Source organism: Gavia stellata, chromosome 6 (genome assembly GCF_030936135.1).
Source record: "Gavia stellata isolate bGavSte3 chromosome 6, bGavSte3.hap2, whole genome shotgun sequence".
In the NCBI taxonomy this organism is placed as follows: domain Eukaryota; kingdom Metazoa; phylum Chordata; class Aves; order Gaviiformes; family Gaviidae; genus Gavia; species Gavia stellata.
The window spans coordinates 55,063,160-55,086,983 of record NC_082599.1 but is presented as its reverse complement, the minus strand read 5'-3'; the positions used below and the strand labels follow the sequence as shown (position 1 = coordinate 55,086,983).

The following is a 23,824-nucleotide window of genomic DNA, read 5'->3' as shown; positions in this document are numbered from 1 at the left end:
GTAACACTGTCATCTAGTTAAGTGATCAATCAAAACCACACAAGTAAACTGCACTTATGCCTTTGCAGCACCATATTTTAGAGTTTTGTTTAAACACTGAAATATCTTTCTCTGTCTCTCTCTCTCTCTCTCTTTCTTTCTTTCTCTGTTGTTTTAGTGTCATTGATGCTTGGCCTAAATCTAAAGTGGAGATTTCCGGCTTTTTTTTTTTTACAGGCTTTTTTCATATTCTTTCTCTGTTTCCCACTGCTCTTAAATGGTGTACCCCTCCATACCCATGGGAGTTTTATTACGACTTCAACTTGCTGTGCATCATGGAAACAGTCTAAAAATTGCCAATTATGAACATAATGTTGTTAGCAGTGAATAATACCTAGCTCTTACGAAGGTTCCTACCAAATTCAGCAGAATGTGGCTCAGACCCATAAGCAGGGGTCCTCAAAGTAGAAGTGAGTGGGAAATAGAGTCCATCAGGAGCCCACACAAGGAAAACATCAGCTCCCAGGAAAGCATGCCTGAATTTAGGTTTGGCCTCCAAATTCCCTGGAGCACAGGGAATTTTTCAATGCAGTGCCTGATACCACAAGAGCCCACTCTCATTTGGTTGTGGGCTCTGTTGGGAAGGGTGTGAGTGATGATGAAGATGTGAGAGCCTGACATGACCCTGCTGAAATGGGAGCGGGGAAGTGTGAGGTGCTCACTATGAGAAGAAACAGAGATAGATAGGAACAGACTGCTTTGCCTAGATGGAGCATATTAGAGACGGGTGACTTACGGAAGTACTTGTCCCAGTGGTATTGTCCCTTGGCTCTGTAGCCTGGCCTCAATTTTAGTCCAATTGCTTAATTTTCTACACTCCCCATGAAAGCCAATTCCCTGGCTGCTGTGTGTCTTCTTTATATCTCTCCATAATGTAGGTTCTGGCTGTTTAACTGCAGTAGGCTTTATGATAAGGCTTTTTTTCCCTCTCTCTTGGCAGAATGCTGAGACTTAATTTTAAAAGACGCTCAAACCCCCCAAACATCCCTGAATGACTTACAGGGAAAGCAGAGTGTTTTCTAGCTCTGTTTTAAAAAATATTACAATCTTTTTTATTAGGCAATTTTATCATTGTTATAAATAAGTAATTGTACTGGGGAGAAGGGATAATCCTTATTTAATTAAATTCATCTATACTCCCAGGTTGGCAGCAACCAGACATATGTGAGACTAATACCCACAGCCTGCCTGTATGCATGTGCAATTAAAAATTCACTCTACAGTAGCACTGGCAGTTTAGTGTTGCTTTTGGCATTTACAAATTCTTTTATTTTGTGACTTTTTTTTTACCATACACATATGCTGGAGCAGATGTTGCTTATTTGTTGTTTATTCAAATCTGTAGGCTCTGGCAGCTAACTCCATTGTTCTGTAATGAAGCTTTATTCACTGTCCTGTATTAGGACCCAGCAAATGCATGACAGGCAGAGTTAGCTCTCAGCAGGAACTACAGTTATTGTCCTTACTTATTGGCTGTTTATATTCTAAAGCTCACAGTTGAGAAAGCTGGCTGGGCAGGGTAAGGGGCTGGGGATGCTCTGTGCAGAGGAAAATTACTTGACTCCACTCACTGTATCTTTGCCCTGATGAGGTGCAGGCTTGCATGTAAACTCATCTGTTGCAGGGATTTCATATTCAGCACTTGAAAAATAGAGCTGTTCTCCCCCTCCGCCCCCTCTTCCCCTTGTTCTCCCCCCACCCCTGCTGCTCCTTCCTTTTTCAATTAGCCTTTGTAAAGCACTGGGTTTAACTAAAGGATGCTTCAACGTTGCTCACCCCCGTTAACTCAGCACGTGCCTGAAAAATTCATTAGCAGCAACATCTATTAGGGAGGCATCAGAAGTCGGTGTTATTTCGATGTGCGTTGTAGTCACCCGCTCCCCCTTGCTCCTTATTTACTTCCCTCTCCCTCCGTGGGGCGGCCACGCACCCGAAAGGCAGGAATTCCTGCGTGGTGCTGACCCAAGCGGACACGCTGCTCCCAGGCGCTCGAGTGCCAACAGAAAGGCATTAGCCTGCTGGAAAAGCCCTTGGTAGCCCAAGAGGCAATCAATCAGGGAAGTAACCACCTCCATCTGGCTCCCTGTGACATGGTAGCTCACTACCGAAGCGCTTGTGATTCATCTTGTCCCAACGAGTGGTGCCAGGGATCGCATACACCCAGTTTTTGCGGCAGCTGGGAACGTCCTAGCTTCCCCGAACGCTGAGCTAACACATTAGCTCCTGTGACTTATCAAGTAGCAATTCTTTCAATTATCACACCTTCACTCCTCCTACTCACCAACTCCTCTGATGGTTTGGCACCACGGGAATATTCACAGAATGCAATTGGTATTTCTTTTAATTGACTGAGTGCCAAGAATGTGAATCCTGTGTATTATCCATTATCCATTGTAATGTCTGCCTGCAATTGAAGGAGCAATGTCTTCAAAAGCGCAAGAAGAAAAGGCACGCATATTTCCAATGCTTCCAAGACTAGAGGATTTTCCGTGTACCTTTCTTTAGTTTCAGTATTAAGAAGTGAACAGCTATACTGGATTTCTTATTTGCTGTAGTGCCTACCTAACAGTGTTTTTCTTCACGTATAACACAGTGACTTTTAGTTTTAAGTTCAGATTCAAGGAAAGGGAAAGGCAGAAAGATGGCCAAAGGGAAGTCTTGCTAAAGCTGCAATCAAAATCAGGAGCTGAACTTAAAATATCCTACAACTACTCTTGTGTTGATACTGCCTGACATTTGTGTTAAACTTTGGCATTGGTTATTGATCACATACAGTCTCCAAATATGAGTTCTCCCTTCATAAAATATGATGAACAATAGATCCATAATAGATAGATCCCTCTTTGCAACAGTTTTATCTTCTGCAGGTGACCTGGCACAAAGGAGACATCTGCTTTCTTTAGCATCTTTGGGTTGCCTCCATTTGTTTTATGATATCGCAACCCAGATTTTTCCCATCTTCTGCACATGAACCATGTAAAGGCCTTCTTATTCTTCCCCGTTTCTTACATAAGAGATCTGTAAGCGACAATAAGAGGAAGCTGTATCATTTTAATGCATTTTGTAGCCTGAAGAAGTCTGGAGGGAAAGTCCTGTGGTTCCAGAAAGAAGCAGAGACAGAGAGAAAAGAGCGAAGTTGTGAAATGATGAGTCTTCAAACCTTCCTGCATCTTTTCCCTGTCCAGAAACATCCTGAGTTGTCTGGTTCCCTCAGAGAAGTCCTCCTAGAAAGACAATTTACTTCTGCAGCTCTTGAGAATATCCTGGCAGCTTCGCTTTGTCACAGTCCTCCTTGACATATCTCACGCACATGCATATGTTGAAGTTCAGCAATGGATATAAAGATGGAGACCCAGGAGGTGGTGACACCATGTTCACCAGCACAGAAACTAGATGGGCAGCAAAGAAAGGAAGTCTGGAAGACTTTTGGAATGGCTTCTGGGAGGTCGTGCCACCGGCCAGTGGTGTCGGGACACCCTGCCCACAGTCCTCAGGTGTAAGCAGCTGTCCCAGGAGCTTTTTGGGGTTCTATGATTTTCAGTGAGTACATTCCTAAAAGTCATTGCACATTCATAACGTTTCGTTGCACATATGTGTCATATTTTAGGTCCTACTGCAGCAGGCTGATTCATCGTAGTGGGAAAGGATATGCACACACCGCATACTTAAGGCAGATGGCCCAGTGAAAGTTACAAAACCTGCTGTTGTTTAAGTCTTAGGGGGAAAAAAATCATAAAATACCTTCGGTATCCAGGAGGATAACCAAATACTTTGACAAACAAATACTTAAGAGACATCAGTTTAGGTTAACAGTGATAGCCTTTTGAACAAGAAAACTTCTGAAATGAAATCTAGTTGTGCTAAAGTTGTGCTGAGATCTTCAAAGGTCTTTTCTAATATTTTCTCCTCTGTCTTTTCTTCCCACACCTTCAACAGAGCATAGGAGGATCAAAGCCTTGCCTGTGCGGTCAGGGACCTCTGTGTTGCTATACTAATTGTTCCAGTTGACAGCCTGACCCTTTGAACCTTGCTGCAAAATTCAAAATCCCAATCCCACATCCAGCTCAGGCTTCCAGGCAGCTTTGTGAGAACGTACATACTTTTTCTGATGGCACCACATTGCTTTGCCACGGCTGCTAGGACAGTGTCGATTCCCCTCACTGCCAGTGACACCTGTGAGAAGGGGACCTTTGCTGTTATCCTGGGTGTATTTTTATGCTCTAGAGAGCTCTGATTTCTTTACAGATGAGGAACGTGATTCCTATTCCATAGATCTTCTACATACTTGTCAACTACTGGCTGATAGTTAGCATTTCTCCCTGGGAAAGTATCGCTGACAAGGAGAGCTAAGCTTACTAAGCCTGACACTCTTAGACGCCCCTGAACACAGTTTAATGGCTATTACCATGGAAATAGAGCTATTATAATTGACTCTTGGTCTCTACAAATGACCACCCAAAAGCCCGATACCTGTTCTGCCCTCCCAATTGCTTTGGGCACTGCTGAGCTGGCAGAAGTTGCAGGACCTAGCAAAAAACATAGGGGCTTTTCACTCATTTTTCTCAAAGGTCTCCGTAAGTGTTGCTGGAAGCCATCCTCCCTTTTGTGAGGTGCTCTCAGTTGCAGAGAGCCCTACGAGGCTCCCTGCGATCGCTTGGTTTTTGTTCATTATTTCTGTGCAGCTGCTGCTGGGAGAAGTTGTGATGTAACATGATCTACAGTGTAGGCTGGTGACATTCAGCTCTACCTCTCATTTTCATCAGAAGCAGACACAACCATCACCCGTCTCTCCCGACATTTGGCAGCGGCACGAATCTGAATTAATGACAGTTGGCTGAAGCTCAGTTGAAATAAGATGGAAGCGATACTGACTCTCAAGGAAAAGTAGGAGGAGGACCTGGCAAAGTTTGAAGCTGTTTCATCAGCTGAGGGAAAAGACCATTGTCAGAGTGACTGCAATTTCAGGTTTTGACAAGATTCATCACTACTCCTAACCTCCCAGACTGCTGAAACATCGTTTATCACAGAGAACTGCCTACAGTGTTCTCTCTTTTCCTGTCAAATCCAGCTCTTAGATTACTCATTTATACTTTTATCATTTCTAGGGCAGTGTGTTCTTGTGTAGGACAGGCAGGAGACGATGGGAGGCTCTGACTCGCGGGGAAGGCAGCTGCCTTGCTCCTGAGCACGGCAGTTTGCAAGGGTGCGTCCATCGCTCTCAGCGACAGCATGGGAGATTCACGGTGTCGATCTGTATGACCAAACCTGACATGACCTTTGTCCCCAGATACTTTAAATAATTTCTGTAGCTCCAGCCAGCCTATTAAAGCGGGCTTCCAGAGTCACGGACCAAATTGTCCTGGAGACATTCTTGAAAGGGGCAAAGGTGGAGACGTCGGGATGGTGAACCTCTGTCACCGAAGCCCAGAGATGTTAGTTCTGGCCCTCTCTAGAGATGCACAGGGTGGTTCACTAGTAGAGGAAATTACATCTTTTTCAGTGGTGTACAAGGTAGAGAACATGCTTCTTCCCTTGCCCATATTCATCTCTGATTTGGGTAGGGAGGAAGGGAAATGAACATCCAAAAAAACCCAAAATAAAATTATTTCATTTTTCTTTAATGGGTAGCTTAACATAATATTATCAGCTAATTCAGTTCTTCTCCAAAGCTTCCTTCTGCACATGAGCTCAGGACAACCTGCAATGCGAGAGAGCGAAGGAGAGGGCCAACCCACCCACCCACCCACCAGCCCCCGGCATTGCACCAAGGGGTGTATTTATACCTGCTGTTGCGGCGCTGACTGTAGCGCGCAGCAGATGTACTGAAGCTAGTTTTAAATCAGCAAATAGGTTCACCAGCTTTAAAGCGTGCTAGCATCTAGTGCAGGTACCAGCGGCTGTCTAACCACAGCGACAGTGCACCCTCTCGCCCAGCTTCTCCGGCAGGTTTTGCAACCTGGGCAGCGCTCCAGGCTGCTGCGCTCTGCCTGACGGCTCTGCTGTGCCACGAGCGTGCTAGACGCAACCATACTATACGCTGAATCTTAAGCCAAAAACTTGGCTGGAACTTGGTGCAGAACTGCTTTTTTCCTCGGGTGTTTTGGAGGAGGGCTGAAGAATGCTCTATTGATGTAGATTTGCTGCCTAGCTGTTTCTGTTGTGCTCTGGGCCAGCGCGGTTCGTGTCTTTAATGCTCCATGACCTGCTTCCCTCAAAGTGCTTATGGCTAGTATCTGGAGAGCATCTAGGCCAATGTCCTCCCAGGGGGACGTGGGCACCCAGAGCTCTGTGGGGAGCCGGGCCCTGGGCGAGGAGCAGGAGGCTGCGCAGGGGGACGCGGTGTGCGCGCTCCCGGCGCCCCTGGAGCTATGCACGTGTCTCCTGCTAACGATGGCTGTGACAGCCAGACCCCGTAGATAACGGTGTGAGGAACTGCAAGGCTGAACGTGGAGAAGCAGCAAAACATCGGTAGCTGTCACACGACACGTGCGCCTGCCACCTTCATCCCCCCTGGCCCTGTCTCACCTCTTTGGGACGCGGCGTACGTGCGCCCGTGTCCCACGTGAGGTCGTTGCAGTCGTGGGGGCTGCAGGGCTTTCCCCCCTTGTTCACAATGAGTCTGGCTTCACCCCCACAAAAAGAAAAGCATACCTGGAGTCCTCCATATGCCAGCGGGGAGAAGAACAATGCAGACCGGGCGAGAGATGGGGTAACTGGGTTTTGACAAGTGGAAGGAAATACCTCAGAGTAGCCAAGTTTTGTTCACCTTGTAAGCTCTTCTGAGCACAGACGGTTCTGTTCCATTCATACAGCACCTACCAGCATGGTGGGGTACAATTAATGTTAGAAATTGCTTTAGGTAGAGCTTTTCTTTTTAATATCTTTTCAGCCAGTCACACTGTGTTGGATGGTTGGCATGAAATTCCACTGCAATTCAAAGGGAGCAAGGGACGGACAAATTTCTTAGCTACACTTGTTTTGGAATAGGATCTTTTGCTGCGTCTGGTGCATTGTTATTTGCTTTCAAGTAATACGACTATTCTAATAAGATAGTTTCTCTAATTTCTGCTACAATGGCATTGAAAAATACAATTTGCAGAAGGACATCGGTAAAAACTCGGCTATACTGTCCTTTGGAAAGGGAGTTTGTGGTTTGTGTGCTGCTGCCATCTGGTGATGGCTCTCCTGAAATGCAGCACAAAACTGAGCTGCAGCTGTGCAGAAAGGGGTCAGAGCTGCAGCCCTGCTCCGGTGACAAGCAGTTCTGGGCTGATCTCTCTCAGGGGCAAGCTGTGGAACTGTGTATTGCGTTTGGCTAGAAAAGAAATATAAACTAGATCTTTCTCACCTTAGTTTGCTTGTTCATCACCATTTCTGCAACGTGGAAAGTGAATTGGTGTTGCAGAAGTTGTGCAGGAATATTGAAAGAAGGCTAAGAGTAGATTTTTCCTTTGGGATTTCAGTGGCACTAAATGAAATGTTTATGTTCATAGTCAACAGTCAGTAATCGGTGCAGTTGCCTATGGGGGAGCTACTTCTTAGACTAAGGAAAGACAGCACAGTATACTGGGAATGAAGCATATTGTATGGAACATTCCCATAGGATCAACTTTTGCCACATACATGGGAACCGATACGAATAATGTTTCTTTTCCTGAAATGCTGAAAGTTGTACAAAATAGTTTCTTCTGGTGCACCAAGGTTGAGTGAGCTTCAGAAAATCCACTGTTCTGGATAACATCACTTGAAAAAGGGTTCTTTGTGGCTTATGCAGAATACGTCTTTTCAGGGGAGTTTTATTAGCTCTTAATGGCCATATAGTAGAGTGCGATACTTAAAATTGATGGTGCCTGTCCTCTCTGAGTAGCAGGAGAGGGGAGTAAGCTGCAGCAGTTCTCCCATCACAGGACTGGACCATCTGTAACTGTGCCATGCAGCTGATGTATTCCTCCAGTACACAGCCAGCTCATCCTGCAACCTCATTTTGTGCGATGCCATAGGCAGGGCAGTGTTGTTAAGGATAACATACAGATTTACCAATTCGCAGAGCAGGTAGTGTGAAAAGCCTAAATGGGAAGGACGCCGTAACTACTCAAAACGAACCTAGTTCTATTTTGAAAGTACTATTTGAAAACGTATTTTTGAAAGTCCTTTTTTGTCATGTAGGACAGAAATTCTTGGGGTTGTTTTTTGCCTTGTGTGTTGCAAGGTTTTGGAGAATCAGAGCCTTCACATCTTCCACACGCTGCCACTAGAGCCGTAGTGCTGAGCAGCTTTGGTGGACGGAGCACTTTGGAGTATTTGATGCCTGTGTTTGAGAAACAAAACAGAAAACATCCAGAATGTAATAAAATACTTAGTTCTGGCACTTCTGTGGACATGATGTCACCTTCATGCACCCCATCTCTTACTGCATTCGACTATTGTTGTGTTCAACTATTGTTGAATAAATGTGCTTCTTAAGGCCCAATCAGTGAGATATCTGTGTATCCGTTTAACTCTGGGTGTGGGAATAGTATGCATAGATTTAAGCCTGAATCTAGTTTCCCTGCTGAATTTAGCCTGAGTGTTTAAGCTGTAATGAGGTTAATGCCTTGAGAGTTTTGTGTGAGAGACTGCAAAATGCCTTTGCTTATACAGTGAAGTGGAAAAGTCTTATTCTAAGTCCTTCAGACTTCTTTTTCTTTTGCAAAATATCTGACTAAACTGGGGCTTCTCTGCATTATTTAGTCCCGTGTATGTAGCAGATAGTTCTAGAAATATTTATCCACATCAATGTCCAGCAACATTTAAATAGCTACAAAAATACCTAAAATTTGAACAGCATTGCTAGGTTGCAATTGGCTGTTCTGCTTTTTCCTATGACAGGATGAGCAGTCTAGATTTTAATTTGTGAATTTAAAATTCAAATTTGCACAAATGTTCTTGCATTTGAAGTTTTTGTGCCTATTCTTCTCCACATACTCAAATGATGTAGAAAAAACAAATATTGAAGTACATTCATCAATGTTAATGTGATTCAAAAGGCATGCAAAAAATGTGCTATTATTTACAAGCAGTGCAGTAGCTCTCACGGCACTTTTGCAGTTTGGAAGTATTCTCCAGGCTGGAAACTAGAAAGAGGTTGTGTTATTTGCAGCTAAGTCCACAGAAAACCAGCTGCAGAGTCTTCAGAGGAATGCAGAACTGTACTCCAGCACTTATTTTTTTACTAATTAGGGAATATTCTTTCACTAATGGTGAACCTAGGAGCCTGGTAGTTTCAGAAAGTTCTTGCACTGACGGCTGTTGAAAATGGAAGCCACTGTATCTGCATGCAAATAAGGGGAGAGAAAAAGTCTCTTAATGAAATTGGATTGATCAAGTAAAGGGCTGGAAAGCTATGAGAACTTTGGGATTTGGAAGGCATGTACTTTCTTATACGATACAAAATGAAGCAGAAACCTGATTAGTAAGTTCCTCTAACCTATTTTTATTTAAAATTCAGGCAGAACAGAAATGGGATGCAGGAGCTAAACTCTCCCAGTTCAATTAGCACAGAAAGGCGAAGAGCCAAGGTTTTCCTCACCAAGGTCTTCAGGGGTGATTCTCAGGTTTCCTCTTTCCAGCATAGCCAGATGTATTCTCCGCACAGGGCCCAGTGTTGTAATTTTTAGTTCATAGTTGAATACTGGTCTGCGTCTGTACTTCTTCTCCAAACATACTTTATCTTTCCTTGGTGTGATGCTCTGCATGTATTTGCAGAATCTCTAAAGGTTTGGGTGTCTCCACACACTAAGAGAACTGAGTAGAGCTACATGAATAATGGATATTTTGGTTCAGTGGCTGAACCAAATGGTCGGGGAAAAATGCAGTTTGGGTAGACTAGAAAGGAAAACATGTTTTGCTTAATGTTCAGGAGATTTAACCCATTTTTTTGTGCCTTTCTTCTTCAAATTAAAAAATGCAGTTGCTTTCAGGAAAAAAAAAGCACATTTGAAAGAGAAAGGCGAGAGCATTTTAAAAATGTCAACATAAGCTACGTAAATTTTGGCCAACTTGTATCCCTCCTAAAGAGAATCTTCCAGTTGCTAAAAGACTTTAGTTTGCTTAAACACAGGAATTGTTGCTGTGAAGAAGTGGTGTCCCTAAGGTGACCTTGGCCATGGCTGGAAGGGCTTTAGATGCTCTTCCGTTCTGAGACAAACCACCACCAGCATCTAGCCTGGACATTTTCAGAAACCTGGTAGTTAGAGGAATTTGTCCTAGGAGACCTAGCAAAGATGTGCTACAGACCCCAGCAAAGGGTCAGTCTCCTCGTAGAAACTCAGGATATGGGTATCCCCGCTGGGTATTAGAGCCTGCCAAGAAAAACTCTACTATTGCCATTGGCAAGCTATTAACATTACTGAAAATTTCACAGACAGGGAAACTCTATTCCTTCTCAGGACAGCATGCTCTGATTTGCAGTCTCACTTAATCCCTATTTGGGACACTAAGAGGAAATGAAGTGATAGATTGGGCCACTCCTCTCCCAAAACACAGTTTCCCTGGTATGCAAATGCTGCCCTCCATTATGCAAACTTTACTTGGCTCTGGTATACAGAGATTAAACCAAACTATATTTACATAGGTAAAATGAGCTGCCTCAAATTGAAAAGGCTATCATGTTTAATCTAGTGTCGGCACAGCCCCAGCCTGCAGTGTGACCTGCCTTCCCAACGCAGCCCTGCTCCGCGTTTCTCCCAGGAGCACGTTGTTCAGCATGAAGTCCTTGTGGGAGCACTTTGACAATCTCTTCATAGCTTTTTTACCTCACCTTGAATTGGAGGCCCATATTCATTTTTACTAAAGCTTTTTTTAAATTCAGACTTCCGCTGAAATCGAGGGAATTTTGACTGGCTCTGAATGAAGTGTTACAGAGTCAGAAAAACATCTCATCTTTTAAAATCTCCTTATCTTCACCTGCCTACCTTCGTCAGGGCTTGGCACATTGGGTAGGATCTTGCCTAAGTGGGATCAGTGTGGGATGTAATGATTAAATTAGGCATCTGAATGTAGTTGGAAAAGAACTGCAGTTCAGACCCTCAGAGACATTGCTTTGTGCTGGCTATATAGGGAATTTAAGCCTTTACTCTAGGGATATTAGTTCATGACACATCTAATATGTAAGTAAGTGCAAATTAGATGCCTAACTCAGATGAAGGTGATTACTTGGTCTGAGGACAGAAAATCACAGTACCAAGCACAGGTGAACTGTGCTTAACATGGTTCTCCTTCTACTACTCTTTTATAAATTTTTATTTTGCTAACATAAAAATTGTAGAAACTGGATTTATGCTCGGAATGGTCATTAGGTCCTATTACATTACCATTTTAAATACATACACAGACAGCATTTCGGAGTGGTTTGAGCCTTGATTTATGTACACACCTTCCATGTTTAATCAATGAGAGCCATGATGGCAGAGGACACATCACACCTCCTTCCAGGCCAAGTCCAGGGAGACACATGGAGATCTTTCCATAGCCTAACTGTAGTGATATTAACTTGGTCTGCAGACATTTCATCCAGCCTTTAATGTCTCACCTTGTACCTAAAGAAAGATCAGCCCTGAGTCCACTGACACATGTTTTGGGTAGTTCTCTAGCTAGTGCATGAACATAAATGTGGGTGGGAAGGCTGCATGGTTGCAATAGACACGCACAGTTGGCTGTTGTTGGAAGAGATGCATCGCATTTATTGTACTAAATGGGTCAAACCTGGCTACAGCCACCTGGTTTTGACCAGGTCGGAAGATTAAGTCTAACCTCACTTACTCTTCCATTAAAAGTTACAGGGTTTTTCGCTACACATAATTTCTAGGAGCATGCCAGCTGCTTTGGTATCCTGCATGTCTTAGGAGAAAAACAGGCACCTTAAAACACTAGGTAAGCAGACAATGTGGTCTTCTAACTCTGCAGACTTTAAAGCCTGAAGGTCAGTTGTTATGGTTGTAGGGTACAATTGAGTATTTGAGACTCAAATAATTTGAGTCTCAAATTGGTTGGAACTACAGCAACTGAAACACTTCAGCTTTTCAAAATTTTTCCTAAGCCTTTCTTTCTTCATTTTTTTGTATGGAAAGCTACAGGCCAGACAGACACACTGGAAGCAACAGCTGGCAAAGATGCAAAGGGTAATTGAAACAGCTTTAAAAAAAGTTTAGAGAATCTGTAGAGCAGTCTCCCTGGGGGAGAAGCTGAACCATGATGTTTTTTGTGGGAAACTGCAAGGATGAGTTTTGAGACCACCCACAAAACAGGCAATTTTCAGCAACATCGCTGCAGATTTTGTAATGTGTGAGATGGGAACCACATATTTCTCATCCGAAATAGGAAAGTGATTGACTGACTGATGTGCTGCTGATCATACCAAGACTGACAATGCAAATAAGTAATTTAAAAACCATAAAATGATATCTCGTTTTGATTTTACAGGTGCTGCCTACAAATAGATTGTGTGATTTTCATTAATTGATGCCCAAGATGCATTTAATAAAGCCCATAGTCTGTCAATGTGTGAAAACATAATTTGTAGACATTTTATTTGCATTTTCCGACTCACACAAACGAGAATTAACAACTCAGGTCTCAGAACTGCTAGGTGAATTGTCATATTTTCATGGATATAAACAGAAGATAAAAAGCCCTAGGATTCAGTAGTGGTTATGTATGCAAGGAACAAGAGAGGAAGTGTCTCAGTCTCCAATCCCTTCTCCAGCAGACTCCCTCAGCCTGCTCCCCCAACTCTACCTCTGTTTTTGTGCCAGCTGTCTGAGAATGAGGGCATTACCTGAGAATGAATGTTATCTGAAAGTGCAAGTTGTCCAAGGGCTGAGAAGTATCGGGATGTACAGGATACTGAGGGTTTACTTTCAAGTATTTGTACTTTTAAAGAGGGTTGGCGTTTATTCATGAAATCAGCTAGTTAATAATGTATAATTTATTTAATTGCAAAAGTTGTGGTAAGAAGTGATTTAGCCAGATGATGTGGATTAGAAACCTCCTCTGGAGTAAATCTAGAATATTTTCCTCTTGCCTTTATGTCTTGACGTGCGACCCTACATCATCTCTGCTTGTTACTGTGATCTCCTGTCCTCAGACCAAAAAACAACAAAGATGGCAGACGGTGCCTCAAAATAGAGATAAACTGGTCTAGGGAGAGGCTAGGGCAGCTCCCTTTCCTGCAGGAGTCATCTGGTCGAATCCATCGAAACCACGTAGGTATGAATGATACTTGGTCTGAGCCAGTTCTAACAATCAAAAGTCAAAATTTTTTGCAAAGGAAAATAAGTGGTTGGCTGCTTTATAGGTTATTTACATTGTGTGTGTTGTGTGAACATTATCAAAATCTGAAATCTGCAGTTGATGATTACGCTGGTGAATAAGTAAACATTTAGTAACATCAGCAGTAGCTATCCCGAGCACATTTTGTTATTTTTTCTGGTTGTAGCAATACTGCAGACTTCTGGCCAGGATCAAGTCTATTTCTAGAAATGTACACTTAAAGTGCCCCTGCTTAGCTCTATGTTAATTTTGGCTGGGTACTGCTTTCTGTCTGTCTTTCTAATTTTTCTTACCCTTTTGCTTTCCCCAGCAGAACTGATGGTGACAAGAACAAGCAGCTGCCAGTCAGACAGCAGTGGGTTCATGGAGGAGCTGCCAGAACCTGTAGCTTTGCAAGTAAGAAATGAGCAATAGTTGTCAGTAGGTCTGTGAAAACTCTGTAACCCTGGCACAAGTAACATAAAAAAAATCACTGAGTTATCAAAGCTTCATGAAAACAAATTCATCCTCCTAGAAAACCTGAGAAGGTAAGAAGCTTTCTCAGAACTTTGTGCAACTCTTCCACCACACTAATGCAAGATTTGTGCAAGGTTACAGGCATTAAAGAGATATTACAAGAACCTTTGATTCTTTGGTTCATTGGGTATTTAAAGATGTATTTAAAGATATCCTGGGGGTGCCCAGGGCAAAATAGTGGCGGGCAAACCAGTGTGATAGAACAAATGTAGTATTTCAATTCCTCTTCTGGTTTTTTTTCCCTTTCAGAATGCATCTTTGTCAGGAAAGATTAAGTTCATTTCTGATATCCACAATGAAGAAACAGGTCTGTCACATAGGACAGTTTTTCCTACGTTAAATAAAGATTTTCAACAAAAACCAGATGATTGTGTTGCTAAGGTCTTCATCACAGCTTGCAAGAACATTTTGACAGTACCTAGGTCAACGAAAGCATGCAGTGACCAGGGAGAAGAGACGCATCTACTGCTGACTGCAGAAAATGGCAAGTATCAGGCCTATAATGCTGAGCCACAGACGTTTGTACAAGAAATGTTATGTGACATGGAGAAGAAAGAGGATAAAACTGGAAGAAAGCAGCTGGAAAAAGAGGAGTGCATAAAAGAGTATAGTCCTTGTTTTCAGGCTGACACTCAGGGTGAAGGAGATCCTAACTCCTCAGAATTTGATCATCATTTATATTTTGGTACAGAACACAAAAAAGTGAACGTAACCTTCATTGAACTGAGTGATATAAACCCTGCAGTCATCAGTGAGAGCAAAATCAGAGGTGAGGATGAAGGTGAGAGGTGCCTGACTGAAAAGGACATTGGAGTTGCATGTCATGAAAGTGCCCATCAAGGTCGTACAGGACGTATTAAAGGACCGTGGTGGGGAGTGGAAGTGGTCAGCAAAGACAGAACCCTGCTTGCAGTGAATGAGGTGACAAACGGGCAGAAGTTCTGCAAAATAGATGGCGAGTCAAAAAATACAAGATGCTTCCCCAAAATGGGGCTCCCAGAAACTCTGCAGCAGGGCTCAGCAGCACGAAGTGGGAGCAGTGCCACTTCAAGACGTTCTCTGCAAGTATCTCCGAGGCATCCCTCCTGCCTAGCAGAAGGGCCTGGACTAAGTTCATCTGAAGGTCAAGAGACTGGTAGTGTAGGGGAGATGTTAGGTGCCAACAAATCGGAACAGGGAGACACTGTCCAAAACAGTGAAATGGCTTCTGCTCCTCTGAAATCTGTTACTGTTCAGATGTCTTCAGGGCTGGAGTTTACTTCAAGGGTGAAGTGCACAGGGCAAAATGCTCCTGTCAGTGAAAGCCTTGCTAGAGAAGATCTTGTGGAATTTGCTGACACGTTAGTGCATCACTCTGAGAGTGGTCCTCTCATACGGTCAGACCCAAGGGCTTCAAAGGATGGTGTGAAGCAGAGCAGCGAAGCCTCCAGCCAAACTGACATCGATGCCAGGAAACCCAGGTGGCCACCACTGCTTCATCCACCCCATAGTCACCTGACAAAATCAGCCTCTCTTGACAGCATGCTTTGTGGCAAATACAGGTCACGCTACTGGGGTGAAGCCTCCGGTGCCGGCGTTGGGCAGGGCAGTGTCTGCTGTCACTGCTGCTGCTGCCACAGCTGCTGCCCGCGGACCTTCCCCGTGGGTGTCTCTCCCCATCGCCCTGTGGGCTGCTGCTCAAACCATGCCTGCACCCAGCTGCAGCTCTTGAAAACGCTGATGCTCCTACAGGACACCGCAACGCGTCATCTTGCTCCGGTGAGTAGGTTTCTTCGTATACAGCTGACACAAATATGAGCTAAAGGCACAAGCTGCCTTTTCCTTTTCTCTCCTGCCATGCCTGCTTCTTTAGTAAGTCATATCTTGGGAACGTAACTGAGAAAATGGATGGGGAAAGAAGCATTCCCCTCTGGACAAAAACAGCGAACATATCTGTGTACCTTCAGTTTTGTCAGGCTGTTTCTTTTAGTAACTTCTGTACATCAGATCAGCCTTAAAATGGTTACTGCAAACTGGGTGATAAAGTTCACAGGTCAAATGAAGAGCTGAGAGATAGGAATGAGTTTCAGTGAGTTCCTGTGAATCAGCCGAGTTACAGTAGCTGAGTCACTTACTGGACTGCAGAAAACGCAAGGTTATACGATTTAGTGTCATCCTCTTTTACTGAGAAGTCATTTAGGTTATATTACTTCGTGTTTTTTAAAGACTGTGAACACCCAGACACATGCCATAAGCCAAACTGCTCTAAATCAAAGTAAATTACAACTTCTCAGAGCCTCAAGCCATTTTATCATGATAGAATAAGAAGCTTGCATTAAATCTGAAGTCCCTCCAAGATGAATATTTGCAGTAAAAATACCAATAGTAAAAAGTCACGAGATTTTTATTTCTTTTTTCAGAATTGCTGAGAGTTCCCCAAAAGTTGTGAAAGGCTCAGGGTGTGTTGGGGAAGAAAGGAAGGAAGGGAGTCAGGAGGGGCTTTTGCATCCTGAGAAAAATGTGGAAGGAGCAGCATACCTCCTGTTGGTTTGCAGGCATTTCCATTTTTCCTCTTCTCTTTGCTCTTCATAAGGAAATGAAACTCAGACTGCTGTACAAATTGGGGAAGAAAATTATTAGATAAAAGTTCCAGAAAGTGAAACTGGTGAATTTTATGCTGCCACATCACTGAATATATAAATCTGCAACGTCGCGTCTTTGAACAGCATGTTGGAAAAGATGCCTTTTGTCAGCTCTCTTGCTGCTGCCACGAGATGGCAGTGAATCAGTACCTTATGCTGGCATGGGAAGCCTTTTCTCATTGATTGACTTCTATTTTATCACTCTTCTAACGGGGGCTAATGGTGATTTGTCTTCTCTAGTCTGTGGACAGGGAATGGGGAAGGAACAGAGTTTGCACTGCACTGTTATTCAAGATCTGTTCTTAGGGATATGGCTCCACACCCAAGTCACTGTGCAGTAAGTGAGTGAATTTACTTAGTATTAGCCACTCCACAGAGATTACAACTATGCCTACTTTGTACTTTGCATTAAAGGTAAGGTAGTTTCTACATCTTTTACTGAGAGAAGCTCTCTCGGGTTACATCCCATTTACCAAGGGCACACACGGGGAATGCAACCACCACAGAGCAACTGTTAGACAGTAAATTTACCCTGTTTACATGCATCTTACCTTAAACATGGTCTCGCATGAGACTAGTCCTGGAACAGTTAGTCCCCCCTCCATCCTTGCTGAGCCTGAACTCTGAATAAATCTATGTGAACATGTGCTCTGCGATATGCTCAAAGAGTCAGTGCCAGGGGAGCTGTCCATACCTCATCTATGAGGGCTGACACAACTTTTTACCAAACCTACCTACATTGTGCCTCTCGTGTTTTTTGCATGGTGCCTTCTAGATTTTTGTTAGCCTTGAGGAACCAACTAGAAATTTGTCTGTGGCCTATTGCCTTCTCCCTAGTGACCTGAATGACAGGAGCTCTTCAAGCTCATTTGGGCATGCTTTTTTGTTGGCTAGAAGTCCTCGCTCTGCTCAGGTTTGGCAGTGGGTAGAAGAAATGCTGATTACTATGTGGGCAGTGCTCACTTGCACCCCACACACTCCCATCTAGGAACAAGAAAACTGTCTGAGAATCAAGATTAAGGTTTGGGGTGGGGGGCAAATGAGCATTCAGCCAACACTTAATCTGAAGGTGCTCACAACATATCTGACTGCCTCAGTGGTGTGCAATTGCTGCTCTGACCCTCAGCATTAAAAGCACCAGCTATGCTCCACATGGAGCAGACGCTTAGGAGAGCTCACCTCCGCTGCAGTCACAGGACTGGCCCTATCAAACCACTATTCGTCTCTAATTAACCCTTTCTGGTGCAATCCCATGGCTGTCAGGACTAGATTTTTTTAATATACTGCTATGGGATGGTTTCTCCCTGGGTCATGCACATCAGGAGTGTGCCTGACATAGTAGCTGCATTGAAGTGGAAATCGAGAATGAGGTTTCCCAAATGCATGGGGGGCAAAGGCATCTTTTGCCCTCTAGCTGAGGCTGATCCCCCAGCAGGGAGGGCTTCCTCATGTTTCAGGCCTTGCTGGGGCTGAGAGCATGAATGACACAAGCATGAAGAGATCATTGAAAGACATGACTGCAGGAATCCAAAGAGATCAGGCATTTCTAAGCTTTGCAGACATGCTTCTTGCTCCCTATCAGCTGCAGTGGTCATGAGTGGAGTGCAGGTTTCTACACTGTCTTCCCATGGCTTACAAGAGACCAAAATTTGCCAAGATGGGAACATGCCAAACACCTTCTTGCACTCGGAGCAGTTTCAGCGTAACAGGGGAGCATGTTTTCAGAAGGCAGACGGTATTGTACCCAAAATCATTTGGACGATGCTGTCTGCATTACTGACCTGAACAAGGTGTGAAAAAAGTCAAGGAAAAGTCTTTAACGTGGCTAGGAACTTAGACATTTCAATGTCACTAGTGGGCTGCCATTGTATTAGTCCTGTGTTACAAAGTAGAAATTTGCAAATCTTCTTATAATTTTTGATCTATTGCTCCTGATCGTTCATCTCCCCTACCTTGAGACGTTTGTGGTGTAGGTGGCTACATCAGGGTAGATGAGCAGTCATACTAGATACCTTCTCTCAGTGAAGAGTAATGGTCATGGTTATGGCATAGATCCTCTGACCTATTATGGATGTCTACTTTTGGATCAGAACATTTGCTCTGTTGCAGTACTTGCATGTACATCTGTTGCAGTAGATGTCTGCATTTGGTTAGATAAATCCAATTCTAGGTTTCTAACTGGTAATAGATGAGAAATTATCAGTGTAACACTTAGCAGAAACCATCAGGAAAGACACTTTTCCTTCTCATAGTTCTTATATATCTTCCCTGTGTCTCTCTCTCCCTCTTTCTCAAAACAGTTTCTAACTTCCAATGGACAGTAATTTAACATACCATTAACCCACAGCAACTCATCCTGCTCAATATAATGTCTGACAACAGTGCAATAACAAAATTTGGCACATTGCGTCAGCTCTTTGATCAAAGTCCTTTTCCTCTTCAATGGCAAAAATGAAATTCTCACTGGCTCGAGTAGTGCCAGCACTTAATCGTACATGCTTTAGGAGAAAAGGTGGAGACTGGGATGCGAGTGATGCACCCAGAGCAAACTCACTTGAAGTGCCATCTGGACTTCCATGGCAGCTGCTTACAGAGTCCCTGTTGTGCAGGTAAGAGGAGGGCCCATGCTGTTCCGGCTGTCGGCTTCAAACGCACTCGACATGGAAGTGCTCAAAGAAAAGTAGTAAAGTGGAGTGTCTTCTTGCTTTTCTGTGTAGTGTACCCTCCATGAAATAGAAGCGATGAAGAGCTCCTGCCAGCACTTCCAGAAGAAGCTGGATGAGATTGAACAGCACCTGACTGAAGAGCAGGTGCTGTTTTCCGACGCGATGCCGGATGAAGGAAGGTAATGGCAGCCCAACACACTTACGTAAATCCAAAGCTAGCATCAACAACAGCCTGTGGGCACATGCAACATGTCTGGTTGCTTGTGTTACCGCAGCACTTCTGGTCAGTGAAATGCAGCTGTGGGCAACCTGCAAGTGGAGGAGAAATGTATTGTGATGTGATTTTTGTTCAGAGGAAGGTCCAGCTTCTCTCCACACTGTTCAAGGCTCTTAAACAAGAGCATTTTGAAGGGGAAGATTGCGCCGTAGATGCAGGCCAGATTTTTAGTGTGCAACTGCTATGTTTTAATAGCAAGAGGAACACAGGAACAGATCTCAGTCAGCTGGAGGTCTATGTCCCAGGTCAATGCTGGGTTCAGGGAAGGAGGTGGGAGCAATCTCTGACAAATCAGTCCCTTTAGGCCATGTATTTAGCGCTCATGGTCAATGGGGTGATGACAGAGAAAAAATTGAACTAGCTCTTCATGGACTCAGCCTAAGTTCACAGGGATTAACGAGAAGCCTCAGGTTTGCAAAAGGTCACTAGGGGCTTCCAGTCTTGAGCTGCCTGAAAGTAGGGCATATATGCAGTCTTCGTGCTGGCGACAAATCAGAAGTGATAAACCTGCCCAGACTCAGTCTGGCTCTGCAACTACACTGTGTCTAATCTTGTAACTAGGATAATCAAAGAAATGGGAGTCAAGCAGACAAGGGCTGTGCTTATTATCTTGTAAGGTATCCTGTGATGATGGGTAAAAACAAGACCGCAACAGAGGGAGGTACAGGCGTTATGCTGGGGCTGAGGAAGAGAAGGGTGTTCACTGCTCACTTGAGTGTGCTTTCACTGCTGTCCCTACAGGGAGGAAGGCAGACACCTGCAACTCTTACGGCGAGCCATTCGTCAGGAGGTTGCAGAGCTGGAATTTCGGCTGAATGATCGAGCATGCCAGGTCAGGGAGGGCATCCTTATGGTACGTTGCACAAGCCACCGCTCTGGGTCATTTGGGAGAGTCGAAAGTCTGTCCTGCTATTCAGTGTTCAAAGTGTTAACTCTGAGGCACACCTGAATAAACCTTTCAGTGCCAAGAATAGGAGGATTTCGGATAACAGACTTACAGTTTACATCTTTGACCCTCTTTGACTGTGCTGATTTAGCTCAATCACCCAGGAAAAGTGCCAATACTTACAGAAGCGACCATATTCTCCTCTGCTCTGTAAAGGTCCCATGCTTTCCAGAATAAAGTGACAGGCTGTCAGCCTATAGAATTACCGATAAATGGTTACTGGTCTGGTTCTTTTCTGGATCAGCTCTCCATTTGATAAGAAAAGGTAAAGAAAACATGATCAGGGGATCGGTTACCTGTCTTTGATTCTTTCCTGACAAACTTGGGTTAAAGGGTTAAGACTGCAATGATCACAGACTGAAGTCCATTTTGAGATTTTTCCATCAGGCAATTAGATCTATCTGTTGGAATAAAACGTCCTTTAGGCCTTTCTCCTTTTTATGGCTACATCGCCTTTGCCAGATATTGCATGTCTTCTTCGGACCAAGCAGAAGAAACAGACATGCTTCATATACTCTTGTGTATCCTGCTTGATTCCTTTTATTATATTTTTATTACTGCAATATGCTTTTCCTTTTATTTTCTCTGCAGCAGCTGGACCAATTACTAGTAGAACAATCCCATCTGTTTTCTGAGATCGGACTCTCTGAGTGGAAGGGAGAAAGAAAAGCCCAGAATAAACAAGCATTTCCAGATGCTGCTGACACTGCGCATCCTCGAAGCGGGTGTTCAGAAATGGTGCTCCGAAGAGCTCCTAGCAAAACCACCACAGCAACAGGCTCACTCTCTGCCCTGCAGTCGGGGGCACCCCCAACACAGTTTCCTACCAGGACAACACCTGAGCTGAATTCAGCCGAGTCTGACCCACAGGAGCTCTCCACCAGTAAAAAGGAAATAAAAGGACCTCCCCAAGCAGAAACGGACTTTAAGGCATTTTTACACAACGTAAGGAGACGTTTCAGTCTCACCCTCAAGGTTTTAAGTGGAAGGGATTGCTGACCTGCAATGCAGTTTTACTATTCTGTGTCTCATTGCCACAGCCTATGTCAGGACCCTTTCCCACTAAGCCGTGCGTTCATCCGAAGGGATGGAGGCTGTGTTTCAGGGCACTTTCAGTCTGCATAGGCAATACGGGTAGAACTGGGACTCGACCTGCCTTGATATTTCTCAGTAAGCTGTGGCAATGATCTAGATGGTCTAGAGAGAAGAACGTATAAATACATAGATGGTATTCGCCTGGCTTGCTTGAACTTTGAATGCAACTGTTTGACTAATAAGTATATTCAACTCTCTCCCACCATGTGAAATTAGTAATTTATGGCTTCAATTTGCAGAGACAATTATCCAGTTTTACAAGGGCAGTCAAGGCAGTGAACTGGAAGGTTTGTTGTTTTTCTGAAGAAATTCAAAGTCAGCATTTCTGACTGATCTGATCTCACAATGTAACCGTAAAAAATTGTTTGCCTGCCTTTCTGAGCATAAAGTATGCCCAGAAAATCTCTTTGATAGCTGCCTTATCATTTAATGGTCTCTTCCACCTAAGCATGTGTCCCAATTTTTAAAGGATTGATCATTCTCTTAAATGAACAATTAGGGTTAAATTCTGCATAAACTTAATGTAAAGAGCATGGGAGAGAATGCTCTTTATTCTAGCCTTATACTACTTTCTTAATTTATGTTGATATTACCACTGATACGATCAAGCAGAATCAGGTTCTGTAGCGCACAACTCAAACAATGAGAATCATAGGCAGTGAGGAACAAGGACTTGAAATATTTGAGATTATGTTTTGTCATCCATTTCCTTTTAAGACTAGTCTTGGTCATTCTCTCAACATAGAAAAAAAATAACACTTTTTTTCCTTTTTTTCCAGTTGAAGAAATCTTTCCAAAATTCTTTAGGTGATGATGCAGAAGGAAAAGACTGACGGAGGACAGATTGATGGACTTTGTTTTTAATAATTGTGGTCTTGTTCCTGAAATGCATGGTATATCACAGAAGCAAATGAACACAACATTGCATTATAGAAGGTTCTGATCACAGCAGTTTCATTTGCAATGAGATGACTGGCCAGAAAATCAGGCATTTTTAAAGGATGTTTCAAAGAGAGGCGCTACGTATTTTACTATTCTGTGATTGCAAAACTTACTACGCCTCTATTGGCAATCACATGGGATAGAGCTGTTCTTTGCAAAGCCATTTAAAAGGAAGAGGAGAGGGCTTATTTTTGAGAAGGAACTTAAGAATTTGCAGACAGCCCAGGAGATACCACTAGAAGGTATTCTCCTTATAGCCAGTTATTTTAACACAGTCCTTCAACCAATATTAATCCTCATGCCCAAACTACCTTGTATAGTCCTAGCCACTTTCCAGCTTTTAACTTGCTACTAGCTTGCCTCTGACTAATTTTATGAGGCTTGTGTCTACTGTCAGTATCGAACCAGAAGCTTACTGACAGCGTATAAAGTGTTAAATACCTACGCTGTCGACCTATTACTGTGGATAGTCTCCTGGCTGTCCTCTTCTTTTTCATATTTGCTTCACATAAATCCAATTAAAACCAAAATGACACTAGAAACACAAGATTTTCTACACTATACACCTTGAATCAGAATCCTGGTTCAGTTTTCTGGGGAGTGCGCAGAGCCTGGATTGGTGCAGAAAAAGCCATGAGAAAAGACCTCTCGGGTTTGGATCACAGCAAAGAAATTCAACTGGTTCATTGTCAAAGCAGTGCAGTTTGTACTACTGCTTTCAATTTAGCACTTCCCAGGCTGTGAGATGTCCTGCTGGCTTGTTTGTTTAATGCTCTGGAGGGATCTTAGGTGTCATTTAGGCTTTGGTGTTGCAAATCACAGCTCTGCGAAGGTGCAAATAGAAGTAGCATTTGCACATGTTTAAGGAGAAAATGGAGTCAAACATGCTGAGCAGCCTCCAGGCTCCCTGCACCACCACGTTTCCACAGATGTTCAGGGTAATAAAATGATTGGGGGAGAGAAGCACGTAACATAGGAACTGACAAGATCCTCCACAGCCTGCTGGGCCATAAATTTCACTGGTTGAAATTTGCCCCTTTCTTGAGACCCCGCATGGGATTTGTACACCACTTCCACAGTATCAAGTGTTTAAGAGTTTATACGTCAAGATCTGTGATTGTGACAGTATCTTCAGGCAGCATGCAAAGACGACCAAAGCACCCTTCAGCTAAGTTTTTGTGGAGCAAGCAATAAACTTGGCTTAGTATTTTCTCTCTCCACTGGCTTATGAACTGCACTTGCAGATGTTGCACCTCAGTTTGTGGAGGAAGGCAAATAAAGAGCATGGTGAAGGATGTACAGTGATGCCAGTGCTGAAGGTCTCCTGGAAGAGAGGTTGGCTAAGAAGCTTCCTTATCTCAGCTGCACCAGGGCTGTGATTCCTCCCATGAAGCAAGGTGGTTTTTGCAAGTGT

The 23,824-nt window shown here is 43.7% G+C and overlaps 1 protein-coding gene across 1 annotated transcript in view; it reads left to right on the top strand.

Moving 5' to 3' along the window:
• ITPRID1 (ITPR interacting domain containing 1) overlaps positions 1 to 22,301 on the top strand; it is a 34,521-nt gene extending 12,220 nt beyond the window's left edge. The window contains exons 6-11 of the mRNA XM_059819086.1: positions 13,658 to 13,743; positions 14,113 to 15,621; positions 19,202 to 19,329; positions 20,169 to 20,280; positions 20,965 to 21,318; positions 22,248 to 22,301. Coding sequence (XP_059675069.1) covers positions 13,658 to 13,743; positions 14,113 to 15,621; positions 19,202 to 19,329; positions 20,169 to 20,280; positions 20,965 to 21,318; positions 22,248 to 22,301 — 2,243 coding nt within the window. The remainder of the gene's footprint in view (positions 1 to 13,657; positions 13,744 to 14,112; positions 15,622 to 19,201; positions 19,330 to 20,168; positions 20,281 to 20,964; positions 21,319 to 22,247) is intronic.
• The last annotated feature ends 1,523 nt before the right edge of the window (positions 22,302 to 23,824 follow it).